A 15,061-nucleotide genomic window follows, 5' to 3' on the forward strand; every position below is an offset into this window, starting at 1 on the left:
TAGTCTACCAGTTTTTAGTGGATATGCAGTAACCATGACAAATGTTAAGGTCATAACCCGAAGATGCACATACTGAGAAATCACTTTGCTCCAGACATTTTTGTTCTTGCTCTCTTTGTTTTGTCAATTAGAAGGTGCACTGCAGTTTCATATTTTGTATAGGGTTAGATTTTTAAAGAAAAAGTGTCCCCAGTGATCCTCGCTGGTTATACTGGCTATTTAAGAAGACCCTTTATATCTTAGGTATTGTTCAAAGAACTTTTAATTCCCTTTATTTTGATGTACGATTGATGCGTGTAATATGGGTTATAGAGTATACAGATTGGTCTGACATCAAATGTGCACCTTTCCAAAATCTGTAAGTTCTGCTTGGTCATTTCCACTTCCTGGAGTTAAGAGGTAAATTGTTAAGAAAATATAGCTGACAACATTTTTTTACATTTTATGTATTTGGTAATTCATTCATTGCAATTTCAGAAACTGGTATTATCTAGTTTGGCAGAAGTCATTTTCCCTATTTTAATAACTGCAAAAGATGGTGTACTTTATACTAATTCAGTCTGATTTTTTTAGCACAAGGGAGCAGTCATTTTAGTTAGCTGTATACTTTGATCATATACAATTTTTACACCTACATTATCCAAAGAAATTTCACGCACAGTATATGAAGGTAATATAGGAGTATACCAACAGTCTCTCCATGGTGCATGTTGCAAATGTAAACAACTTACCATACACCTGCCACTCTTCCGAAGTTCATATCTGTAGAATGCCTACATAAAGAATACATATATTATTAATATTACATGATTTAATTTTGGTTTTATGGCTGAAACATTTAAGTCGCAAGCATCAAAACAGTCTTTTTAAATAATTTTCTTGTATTTCACCCTACAGAACAGTATTTATTAGTGTTGATGTCTCACACAAACCCAACCCCCTCCCCTTATGATGAAAAGTGAGCTATTTTAAAAATGCACAATCTTTTGTGAACATAGTAACCAATCTTATACTGAAAGACATTAACATAAAACTTTCCATAAGTATTTATGAGATGTCACCAATAAATTTTACAGTTTGAAAAGGGATGGAACAGATGAGGTTCATGGAGGTCAGAGGTCAAAGTTTAAAATGTTTGCTTATTGTTCAAAGTGATGTTGCTTTGTAATAATTTATTTCTTAATATCATTACAAAGGAACAAAAAGAAACATTTTCACTATGTATTTCTTTCACTTGAATTCAACAGTTTTAAAATTCAGTTGACATCACTCCTGTGTTCTAAGACTACTAATTTTCCATTACACATGCAGTACTGGCTCAAGGCTTAATGTTTAAGTAAGAATAAAATAAGCATAATTAGCATATTTTCATGCATAACATCACTGTTAATCTATCATTTTATTCATAATATCATGCATGATGATATGAAAATATGTAAACTATTTGCACAAATTGTTGTATTTGTTTTAAGATGGCACTCTTCAGTTATATAGTTGCACAGGATCAAATGCTTAAAAAAAGAATGTCCCCAGTTTTCCTCACTGGTTATACTGGCTGTTTAAAAAAGACTTGTATCTCATAGGTATTGTTCAGAGAACTTTTCCCTTTATCTTGATGTGTGATTATATGGGTTTTAGAGTACACAGCTTGGCCATACTTTGAATGTGTGCCTTTAAAAAAAACCCGGCTACTTCTGCTTTATCATGTTCACTTTCTGGACTTAAGAAGTAAATTGTATTAAAAAAATACAGCTGAGAACATTTATGTTTTATATTTCATTCTTTGCACTTTAAGAAGTGGGTATTGTCTAGTCTGGCAGAAGTTATTTTCCCTATTTTAATAACTGCTAAAGATGGTGTACTTTAGACTAATTCAGGCTGATTTTTTTTAGCATAAGGGAGCAGTCATTTTAGTTAGCTTTATCCTTAGATCATGTAGAATTTCCACACATACAGTATAAACAAATTTCAGCCACAGTACATAAAGGTAACATAGGGGTATACTAACAGTCTCTCCATGGTGCATGCAGGGTCGGCCTAAGGCTGATTGGACCGAATGGGACCCGGGCTCACAGGGGTCATGTGCATTAGTAATGTTTAAAAATATATCTATAGAGAGAAAGTAATTTTAATGGGATGGAAGAAAATGTAAAGTTCAATATCATATAAAACTTGTTTAAAAGTTTATTTTGAAATGCCTTGCTCAAAGGGTTCCATGAGTAAATCCAGGGAGTCCTGCCAAAATTACCCAAATCATGCCCTGTGTTTGCTTAGGCCTGTGCTAGGTGCATGTTGTAAGTGTTAACAAGTTCACCTTACACCTGCAGCTCTCTCATAAGTTCATATTATCTGTAGAGTGCCCCCTTAATGCAGTGAATGACACAACCTTGATTGCACAACTAGTCCTGCATTTTTAAATGATTTCCTTGAAGTTTGGTAAATATTAAGGTCATCACCCAAATATGGACATATGGACAGATCACTTGTTTCTGCAAGTTTTATTAGAGTTACTGCCCATTTTTAGCTTATTGCAGTTTAAGACATAGTCTTGTTAGTGCAACTAGTCCTGCAATTGTTAGCTCATCTGTGACCATTAGAATTTATGGAATGGCCTGTAATCCACAGTATATTTTCTCCATCATCCATCCATTCATCCATAGTTTGTTGTCACTTCTCCTCCTAAACTACTCGGAGGACTGAATAAAACTTTACATACATTCACCCCAGGGCCTAGTTGGTCCTAAATGAAAATGGTGCTGCTTAGATATGCAATATGGTTGCCACAGCTGTCATTTGAAAATGTTGTCACAACGTCTGAATGGATGGTCATATCAGTGCGGGGTTTTCACTTAAGACTCCAAATACAGTGCTCAGGAATTTTTTTACCAAGCACTCCTCTGTGGGATGAGTGAATTGCACGAGTTACTTGCCTCTATCCACATTATACTCAATACATTGCTATGACTTTATGGTCTTAAACTAAGTAACAGAAAAAGCAAAAACCAACAAGTTCTGTAAAATTCAACAGATAATTTATTTCCTTAGAATGCCTAAGTGAAAATTTAAAAACACTTGGAGTATTGTGAGTTTAATCCCAAATGACCTAAAAGTTATAGCACAAGTCCAAAAGTATGGTGTTCTGAATGAATTTCAGTGTTGAATGTGCTGATGTGTCGATAATCTGTAATATTCTAATGTGCTAACAGTTTTGATATATCACAATAATATAATCCAAATTACCTTGAACAAATTCACAACAATTTTCAAAATAGCAACCCAGTCCCTGAGTCAAAGAGCACCTTGTAATTCCAGTGAGTAACCCAAATAAATAAATCCTCTCAAATGAATACAAAATACAGTCGATTCCTCTAAAGACGGATGTTAAGATTACGAATGAGTAATTATGATCATATCACTTTTGGATATCCCATTTGAGGTGTCTAGCAGGTTCTATTCCACAGATGTCTTGAAATCTGAAAATTGAAATAAAAATATTGACATATACAGTTATACAGTTTGTGATAGGTACATTAATTTTGTATTTTTCAATGTGCTTAAAATATGTTACTTTGTTCCCCACTACATATTGAACACAGCTATACAATTTGCGATAGTTACACTCATTGGGTAGCCTATTAAGGGCAGAAAGATGTTGTTAACAACATTTTTCATTATATGATAGTCTATACATAACAGCCAGTATATTTCGGGGAGGAAGAAACGGGGAAGAAGTTATTGGCTAGCTTTCTCACATGTCCATGTTGGTCGAGCCAAGATGCAAACTCACATGGACAGAGGTGAGATGGGTGAGTGATCTGTAAAGGCAAGTGCCACCTAACTGTCAGTTTGGTTTCCTTGTACATATCCATTCATGAAAATAAGGTGCCATCAGGTACATTTATTTCAATGTTGATTTCCTAAATATTTAACTACAACAGAACTGTACAAATTTTCAGTTGTTTATTTTAATTTTGCTTTGAATAAATAAAAGGCATGGTAATTGGAACATACATGCAGCTTCAAGAATGAGTCCAGTTTTAGAAAAGTTTACATGAATTGATCAGTCAGATCCTGAAGTAGCAGATGAGATTTTTTCTTTCAAAATTATAAACCTAATAAAACTCCATTGTTGTGGTGAGAGGCAAATATTTGTTTCAGTTAAATAGGATACAAGGTTAGCATATATTTGGATGGCTAATTTCCCTTGTACTCAAGGCCTACACTTGCTTAACAGATGTAATGGTAATGGGAATCAGAGCAAATAAATTTCTCCCATGATAAGACCAGGGGGACAGTTTATTATCAAACAAATATACTGATTACAAATGTTTGCAAAACTGAGGCTGGTCATATAATTGGGTAAAATACAATAAAATATTAAACTCACCCATATATATATATATATATATATATATATATATATATATATATATATATATATATATATATATATATATATATATATATTGTCTATGTATACTACACACACTTCTACTAACAGGATTGACCCAGATCTACCAGCACATAATTTAAATTAATTTTATCACCAGATTGTTGGCTATTAATACAGACATATGAAAAAACCTTGAAAGTTAGTTTTGACACTTAGAACTGTTATAATTTTGTTTATACGAGTCACACATTATTTATCTGTTATGACAATGAGAATTGATTAAGGTGGCCTTAAAATATTGGCAGGTCTCTTGTGAGGGTAGGAAATGGTAAACATATACTACTTTGTTTTCAGGCAGGTGGCTTCTGATCAGATAGATGGCCTTTTATGAGAAGGGCTTATACAAGAAAATCCACCACATTTATTCACATTTTGTATTTTTTTACTTGCATGCCAAACAATGATAATGGTGCATCCTATAGTGTTACCCTTGTATGATGATCTATCCATAACATCTTGATTAAGTTTTACCTTTAGGTCAGATCTCAGTTCTCTTGTGGTGAATATTACAGTCTTAGTCATGACAGGGTTCTACAGGAATGACTTGAATAAATTGCACATATGTTTTTCTTAAGGAGCATGAATAAGAATAAAAATACGCACTTCAGTAACATTTTGATAAAACAAGCATGAGTTGTTTGAATATTCAATATCAATTGGTTGATTTGCTCATTCGCAGCTTAGAAAGCCTGTGACCTTGAATAAACTCAAACAACTAAAAATGACAACAAAGATTTTATTACTTCGAAATTTTCACTGTCTGCTGTCTTACTTTTCATACATTAGGTTTTACACTATCATGGAAGTATCAACCAATTAACTTGAATATCTTTTAATTCTTTGATAAATATTTTGCTAATAAAAGCAGCTGAAGCATATATCATGCTAAATAATAATACAGTTTATGAAAGTGAAGCTCATGACTTTACTTTAGCATTAAATATTAGTATATATGTAAATGGACGTTGCGTTGAAGCAGAACTCTTTAGATCATAGCATTTTCTTCCAAATATTAAATATTGGTATTTCAGTATGTAATCTTTTATTAGACATTCATTTGAAATTGAAACTTTCTAAATTTTAGCCTTTCCTGCCAAATCATCATATTATTATATTTGATTTTTTTTAGGGAGGAAGAACCAAGTCAAAGAAAAGTCTCCGTAAAAAGTCTGTGGCTGCAGAGTATTTGGAGGGTATATTTCTTCCTTTCATCTATCAATAAATGCTTTATACATAGTGTGCTAAATTGAAACATTTTGCGATGATATGGTGTTCTTTCTTTATAAGTATTGTATGATTTGCTTAGGAAAACAATATTTCATACATCATTGATAATAACAGTCTAAAATTTGCATACTATAAGATATTGAGATACAGTCGTATAAAATCCAGGGTGCATTTTGAAATTCCATTTTTTCATGAGTATTTCATATCTAGAGGGCAGGTAGTGACGTGAACTGCATTCAATAACATAGGCAGATTTAAGGGCTGATATGGTACCACGTAGTGAAGGAATAGAAGTTTTTAATTGTTTAAAGAACAGGCTTCCATTCATGGGTAATCAGATATTGGTAATAATTCCTGCCTATTCTGGACACTTCATCTCAAGGTCATCTACAAGACCCAGTGTGAGCTCTGAAGTGCTATTTCAGGAATATTGAGTTGTGTTGAGGGAGATCACATATCATTTTGCCTCCAAAAGAAGGGAAGGACAATATATCAACATGGACACTTTCATCCTGAATAAGTGGGCTATCTGTTCTGCATATCAGAATAACCCAACATCAATGAATTTGCTTCACATATCAGCTCACTTAGTTAGGACTGTCACCAGAAACATTGCACGTGAGTGAAACTGTTCTTTAACTGTAATTATCCATAATGTGAGATGGAATTCGGAGTGCACTTCTCCAGTTCATATTGGAGATCCAGTGTTTCCCCTTTACGCACTTTTGTGCATCAGGGATGTACACTGGAAAAAATTGATGCACACATTTTGTTGCCATGCGTTTTTATGATGCAAAGGATTCACATAAATCTATCAGGATTTATTTAATATCCAATGCTTTGGATGAGAAATGGCATTGCTTATACTTCAAGCATAGGCATAGTCTAGTTCCCTGCTTTGTATGTTCCCTGTGTTGCGCTCCGCTATTCATATAGCGGAGTGCAATGCAGGGAGCATACAAAACAGGGAACCAGACTAGCATAGGCAATGTTATGACAGAGTAGCTTCCCCTAAGATGACATCCAGATGTTTAATGTGAATGGTTGTCGCACCAGATTAAAACGGCTTGGACTAAGAATCATTAGCGAAGAAAGTGAAAGAAGCAGAACACAAAAGAGTAACTGTGGATTTAACTTTAATGAAAAGCGGAGAAAATAATTCCCTTGACTGGAATATGGCACATCCATTAGGATTACCGGTGTGACTTCTGATTGCATGATTGCAGAGACTGCAAAAGTGAATAATCCTTTTGTGACAGGGTTTAAGAGTTTTTAAAAATCTGCCCTTGTTCACCACAAGATATCTGGAGAACACATTATCACCCAAGACATTCTTTCACAACAAAGAAATAACAAACTTGCTGAGACAAATGCATTATTTGGATTGCAAAGTCAGGGGGTCATTGCAGATTTTGTTGCTTTTTAACTTGCTGCAATAAAAGAAAGCTCTTAAAGTTCAAGTGTAACTTATTAGAAAGAAGATTAATCATTAGCCTTTTTGGTTTTTGGATAAATGTGTTCTAGGACAAAGTACAATGAAACCGTATGTTCACATTTTATGACAGGCAGTGAATTAACTGCCATTTGGTTAAAAAGATTTAATTGGCTTTTTGAATTGGCTTATATGTAATGTGTTGGTCTGTAATATTGCTACAAAAAGGTTATAAGGAGACTGTTAAAAGTACGACTTTAAACTAAAAGAAAAATGAACTAATAAAATTATTCTTTGAATGGACAATGCATTTGTTTGTTAATTGTGCATGTTAGCTTAGTTGTATTTTTAGAGAGAGAGAGAGAGTAGATTGTGCAAGTTGCAATATCATATTTCAAGCTGAAAAAGTATGGTTGAGATGAAAATATTTCAGTACATTTTTGATGCCAGCATTTCTTATTTGACTCCCAGTTCTGACACCAAAGGGTTTTGTTTACCCTCAATTTTACACCCCTGGGGGATACACTGGAGATCTTTCATCATACAAGGCTCAATTTGATTTGGAGGAACCTTACCCATGGTGCAGAATGAAACCATTCCAGGTCATTTGACAGCTTGATAACGATGTATCTTCACGACTTACACTGAATTTGTGGGAGGGAAAGTTTTTCCTTTTCAAGGCTAATCCCCTGACAGATGGAGTCTATTTTCAGTCAGGTTATCTAGAAGCTGTCTCTTATACCTTAGGGGACCAGAGATGGTCTCACCAGGATAATGGGATGTATCTCCATACACCTTACCTATTCTGCTAAGGTGTTATGATTGGGTAATGTGTTTTGAAGAAGAAACATTTTTTCTTTCAAAATATTTTTCTTTGATAATATTTACCAAATCATAACACACATACACAGAGAGCCTCCTTGCAATTACATCCATATATAGAGAGTGCCATCCACTCCAATAGTAACTGACAAATTCACAGGATTTGGTGCCAATCCCAGTAACAAGGGTAGATCACTCTAAATGCCACCTAGGTGGACAGATCATTTTTAAAAATTTTAGCTAAATGTTTTTAGCCTGGGAGGGATGGATTTGCAAAGTAGTAGTAGTTCTCCTTTGGTATTATGATTGGGTAAACATTATCAAAAAAACATTTCACTAGAAGAAAAAAATTGTTTTTCTCACCCTCTACCTGTAATCTAGCTTTTCATCTTGTTATAATTCCATGGATCTTTTTATTTTAATAGATTAAAAATGATGTTTTAAGGAATTAATTTCTAAATGGATGGATTCAGAAGTTTCTTGAGACAAAAGATTCTTATTTAGCTTTGACTTTTTTCCTTGAAAAAGTTTTTGATTTTTTTTTGTTGATGAATATTCATTTAGTTTACGTTTAGGCATAATTTTTGTAGTTTCCCAAAAAGGCTGATTATCAACTAACAAATGTCTTTCAGTTGCTTTATATATTTCCTTTATAAACTATCTCTGACTTGACTAATGTCACAAACACTTATCATAGAGCAAATGAGTTAATAGATTTCTGACTACGTTTTCCTCTTTTTCTTGATTTGACAAAAATAATCCTGTTGAAATAGGTCAATGGTCTGATTTATAATTGATTTGAAGAATTAACAAGAGGATGAATATCTGTCCTAAATACTCATTTTTTTGGCGGGGGGGTCCTCTCAAAGTATAATGCCTTTGTCAGGTTTCCTTTATATGTCTGTCAAGTCAAGGTTCTGCGTCAGAGAGGGAATTTTCGACTGTGAGTTTATATTATTTTGATGAAGGTAATTAATTGTATCTGGTTCAAAGCAAATTTTTGGAACATTCTAGGGTCTCCTACCATAATAATGGATGTATTAGCTATCTGTTAAAAGTTTTGTTCTCTGCTCACTGTTAGGGAAATTCTGAGCAAATTTGTCATTATTCCTACATTATCTATTGCCAGATAAATTTATTGCTTTGAATTTATGAATGAAAAAATGTTTTCTGATTAAAACTAGTTTTAATTGGAAGCTGAAATTTCAATACCTTAAACAAATATATTACAAAATCATATGCCTCGAACATGTTGGACTGGCTTGATCATGTAGATTCTTATAGCTGTTGCAGGCACAGTGAATATGGTCACATGACTTGTCACTTGGACCAAGACATAGGATGGTACAATAAAATAATGTTAGTGTTTAACAGAGCAATGTTTCTTTATGTTCTTCACAACCAATAATGCTAAATATATGAACTTAATGCAGTTTTTGAAATTTGATATATTCTGCTACTGCCCTTCAGATCTCCAATTTCTTCTGCAAATGTGTTACCCAGTCATAATATATGTAACTTAGGAGTACAGCTGCTACCACACAAAACCAGCCCTCCCAGTCTAACATTTATAGCTATGAAAGCTAAAAGTTGTCTGCCCACATAGGTGTCAGTCAGACAGAGTGGTCACCATGTAGGCACATGGACTGGTGCAAAATCCCATCTGTACCTCAGTTACATCTTCCACTTGTGCTAGGTAGAATACTGTCTTGAGAGATCTTTCAAAATTGATGTTAAAGAGTTTCTTTTACTACGCTATAGAGCAAGTTGGAGAAGTATCTCATCTCAGAGATGTATACTCCATCTATATTTTTAACTATTTCCTGATCTTTTCAATCCAAGACAGAGTTTTCTATCTATTGTAGAATTACTACTTTGTTACCATTATACATGTTAGGTACCCTTTTGAAGTCACCTGCATGGTTGTTGTTGTTGTTGTTGTTGTAGGGTTTAACGCCATTTTTCAGCACGCGATAGGCTATACATGGCGGCCAGTATTAATGGTGGAGGAAGAAACCGGAAAATCCCCAGAAAGAACCACCGACCCTCGAGAAGCTACTGGCAAGCTTTCTCACATATCCACATTGGCCGAATCCGAGACTCGAACCGACGCAGACAGAGGTGAGATGACAGTGATCCGTAACGGAGAGCGCTTTAGACCACTCGGCCACTCGGGGCCCCTGTCACCTGCATGGATGGCTAGTACATGCATTTAGTGTGTACTCAGCTTATGCATATTCTGCTATGTAAGTTATAGACCATGAAGTTGTGCAGGTAATTTGTTGTCTATAGAAAACTATAATTGTTTTGTATGTTCATCTTGGTAAGTTCTAAATTATGTTAAATTCATATCACATGTATAAAATTCTGCTGATAAGATATATACAGGTAATTTTCTATGGATAGTCTATAGTCAAATACCATCCATTTCACTAGTTACAAGCAATGCCTTGGTGGCTTTTTTTGTATAGGCTGTCTCTTGGGCCCTTGCTTTACAGGTAATTTTGAATTAAAATACTGTTTTAGCCCAGTAATTTCCACTTCATAGTTGATAAGTAACACTTGGCTGGCAGCACCTCTACAAATATTGTCTTGCTGTATTTATATTTACAGAGCCTAGAATATTGGCAGGACTAAGTGTTAGCAGTGTAAACACCTGAAATATGTCGATGATAACCATAATACATTTTTAGCATGCATGGGATATCACTTGTGAATTACATGTCAAATATGCACCATATGGATGGAGAGGCAGTGGGCTTGAGTTTTTGGTGGAAATATAAACAGGAAAGCAGAAGAATGAAATTTGTCATTAGTATCAATGCTGATACTGCCTCAGTCTACAAATTCCTGGTGGATGACACAATTTAAGACTTCGCTCCCTGCCAGATACAAGTCAGATCAACTTAAACACTATCTTGCACCGTGTAAACAGGATGGATTTGTGGATAGCATATCCCATAACCTACCACAGTATAAGGAACTTGAAAACATTATGGACGATAAGATGGCCATGTCACATTATGATCAAACTCAGCCATCCAAATCAGATTGCATGAGGTCAGAACCAAAGTCAATCTTACCTTTAATATCTGAGGGAATCTCTTGGTCTAGTGTACCATTCAAACATCAGAACACCAGCACTCTTATGGATCAGCCTACCCATTATATACCACAAAACATTGTTCACTCAAGGCCCAATTTAAATTCTTTTAATTAGGCATGTTACCTCTAAAGTTCCTTCTCATGCCTATGTAACTGATGTGGTTTATGAGCATCAATCAAAGAAGTCTTTTTCTTGTTACCACTATTCTTTTTTCAGCATTTGTTGATAATTTAATCGAGAAAGAGCAACTGGCGTTTAAGCTGTTACTGCAGTCTATTCAAGTGATTGTCATGTTGGGTTATTTAGAGAGGCAATTAAAGCACCCAAATGTCTATAGACCATTCTTGTCACAGCAATGACTACCATCCAATTTCAGTAGAGCATACTATAAGATGCACATGTCAGTATTTCAGACAGAAGTGGTAGAATCGATTGCAGGCTTGGGAATGCCAAACCTGCTTTAGTAAATGATGAAGGACTGGAAACACTTCATTGGCACACATTTGGTCTGAAATGTCATTGCTAAACACAGGATGTTGGACTTCTTCTCAGTGACGTTTTTCCAGCACATGGAAAACAGATTATCCTTTCCCACTGTGATACCCACTGGGCATGAATAGGAGTTGATCTCATGAATGGCATGAGTACTGAACAGAGAAACACAGCAAAGTGCCTTGCCCAAACTTTCTTAATAACCATGTGGTTGAAGTATTTAACCAGGCCAGAGTAACCAGTTTACTTTGGGCACAGTGTTAGAGACTGAGATATTTTCAGGAGAGAGATCAAAGAAACAGAATGAAAGCAGTCCTACAGACCTTTTGCACATGCAAGGCAACAGTTATTTACAACAAATGGGGACAAAAGGTGGAAAGAAAGGGATCATTTCACCCAGTTTGTTTCCTTGACAGCTTCATTTCAAAACAAGATGATTCTATTATCATGCTGCCCTTATCAAATATGCCAAGTGGGGGGAGAAGACTCCACTTCATTACTGTTGAAAGGGAAAGAATTTGCCATAATGACCCACAGACCTGACAAGCCATTTAGAGGGCCTCCATGTCACATTCAACACCTCTCCTCCATTGTTCATGGTCCCTTCAGCTATAGACATCCCAAAAGATATATAGTCAAGTTTAATGTCCTACAGTCAGAAATAAACAATCTTCACCATAAAATGGTAGCACAGAACATGATTATTGGGATTTTATTGAAGACTTCCTGGTACCAAAAGTCTGCGGCACTCGTCGGCAAGTTATAGACTTTTACATTAACACAAATTTGTTAATGAATGAAAACATCAAAGCAGGTTTAAATGCTGTTCAGGAAGGAGACTGTGTAATCAGTACAGATATGCAAGATGTTAACCTACAGGTCCTCCAGGAAGTTTTTTTGATTTGCCTACAGGCATACAATATACCATTTTGATGCACATTGCCTTTGGGGCTAGGCATCAATCCCTTGGGCTTCATAAGACTTTAAGACAGAGTAGTGTCTAATTGCAGGATCATCTGCACATCCATGACATTCAACTACCTGGATGAGATACTTCAGAAACACCATGTGAGTGGTATTTTAAATTAATACATGAAATCCGTTGTTACAGTCTTTCTCAGCCCTGGATTGTTTGTCAGCAAGGAAAATTCCAATATCACACAAACTCAACGTTTCACCCACTTGGGTGTGGAGTTCAAAACATCCAAACAGAGGATGTGTCCCTCAGAAATATGTACTGGCAATCGTTTCAGCACGGCTTCAGTCCTTGCAAAAAAAAACATATTTTAGCTCAAGAATTTGTTCGCCAGCAGAGGCTATTCTGTCAGGCATCAGACTTTATTATTAATGATACTTCTGTCCATTGGAGACTGAAACTTTGCCCAACCTCACATGGCTCACAGCGGGTATTCACTTGCAGTCCAGCTTCCCTAATATAATGATTTGTATGGCTGCAAGCAGGAAGCCAGCAGAGTGTGGCCCACTCAGGACCATCTCACTATCCTAGAGAAGAAGGCATACTGAAAGTATTTAATTGGTGTAAAGAGAAGTTTTATGGAAAGGGCCTTCTTGTTTTATTCGACAACTCTACTGTGGTGAATTATCTCAGAAGGCAAGTGGGAACCAGATCCCCAGACTACTACATGTTTGTTTCGGATTTTTTATGTGTCATCAGTGACAAATCCACATGCAAATTCATCATATTCCAGGCCATTTAAATATATCAGCAAAATGAATACAAACTAAATGATCATTTCATCATTTGGTTTTCATTCCTATCAATTCCCACTGCGATCAACTTCTGGTGGATCTATTTGCAACATGGTGGAATACAAAACTCCCAACCTTTGTCTCTCTATTCATGGATCCAAAAGCCTGTGAAGTTGATGCTTTTTCCATAAATTGGATTGCTTTTCATTGCCTGTGCTTATCCTCCAATGCCACTGATTCCAAAGATTCTGCAGAAGGCAAGAGAATAAGTGCCATTTCAACCAGATTGCTACCCACAGTGGGGAAAAATCATAGATACATGACATGCTAAATCTGGTAGTGTGAACTCCAAGGAAAATAGGCACATTTCCTCATCTGATCAAACAACCTCAATGGCAGGAGTTTCATCTCAACCCATCATCTTGATCATATTAGATAAACCCTCATAATATAGCTACACCCTCCCATCCTTCTTACAGCAACATCCTACAGGGAGGAACAGGCAGTCTCTATAGCTAATGGAGCTCACTTTGACTGCTACCTATGTGGACAGAAAATTTTAGCCTGGGAGGGCTAGATTTGTGAGGTATTGGTTCTACTCCATAGGGATCTTCATTAGGTAAGTATTATCAAGTAAACATATTTTGCCACAAAAACTGTTTTCTGTTGACATCCATGGAGTTAGTTCTACGACATCATCATATCTGGCCATGAAAGGGTAAAGTTTGGTCACATGGTTACTTTGGTTCTGAAGATGGAAGAGTGATCTCCCATTTGATAGTGCAATTGGTGCCAAATACCATAAATCACCAGTTACTACTTCAGCTCATGCCTAGTGAGGATGCTCTTATGAAGAGGTATTGCAAATACCTTTCATTGTATACCATATCATTTGTTGGAATGATCTTTCTTACCATGTGGAAGCATACAACATCTTTAAACTTACGATTCATATCCAACCTCAAACTAAAAGACCATTTCTTTAATTTTCTCTAGTATTTGTTAATTTATAGTATCACTATCAGTTTACTACATTATTTGACTGATTTCATGTGGCAGGAATAAAATGGGGGGCACAAAAGAGATTCAGGGTGGCTAATACATTTGCCCCACCTGTATAAGCTACATGAAGTGTCATTCAGACTATGATATTTTCTCTCAGTGGATTTGGACCTATGTTAGTAAGAGTCAAGAAGCATTCCCACAAGGATGCAGATACCATCAGTATTGCAGTACTGATGCCAGAAAATAGGTGTAAAACAGGTCGATTTTCTACTTCTTCCCTTATGGGCTCCCTCCTCCCAACCATCAAAGTGGCAGAGGAGAAAGAGATTTGGTTCTTTGACAAGGCAGCTACCAAGATTTACTGTCTTTTATTCTGTTATCCATATCCTAAGCCTTCATTATCTGAAGACATTAAAATTCTCTCCATCTTGGAAAGACTCTCTGGAGCTATCTCTCCAATTTGGTAAGGGCCAGGGGTTTGCTAGATAGCAAAAGAGATGGTTTGCCCCTCTCCCACCATTGAGACTTTTTGACTCGGCAACTAGTTATAAGGTTCACACCCCTTCCTGGCTCCTTAAATTCCCAACTTTGGATGCTGCAACAGCACAAGTGGGTATTTCCACAGGGACATGGGCATGCCTTCTAGTTTAAACACTAGAAGCCTTGTAACTAAATTTAGGTCTCTAGTTACTATAACCTTACTTGCTGACCTTTCTATGCAGAGTCTTCTGACCTTCTGAAGGAATAATCTGTCACTATCTGTTCTTCCAAATTTGTTTCAAGCTGTGGAGAAAACATCTAGACATGTATTTTA

General features: G+C 35.8%; 1 protein-coding gene across 3 annotated transcripts in view; it reads left to right on the top strand.

Annotated features, from left to right (window-relative positions):
- LOC149804462 (extended synaptotagmin-1-like) overlaps positions 1-15,061 on the top strand; it is a 201,036-nt gene that overhangs the window by 132,719 nt on the left and 53,256 nt on the right. For all 3 annotated transcript variants that reach the window (XM_089940669.1, XM_089940671.1, XM_089940670.1), the window contains one exon: positions 5,583-5,646. In XM_089940669.1, coding sequence (XP_089796795.1) covers positions 5,583-5,646 — 64 coding nt within the window. The remainder of the gene's footprint in view (positions 1-5,582; positions 5,647-15,061) is intronic.

Source organism: Sinohyriopsis cumingii, chromosome 2, assembly GCF_028554795.1.
Source record: "Sinohyriopsis cumingii isolate HCF-2022 chromosome 2, ASM2855479v2, whole genome shotgun sequence".
NCBI lineage: Eukaryota > Metazoa > Mollusca > Bivalvia > Unionida > Unionidae > Sinohyriopsis > Sinohyriopsis cumingii.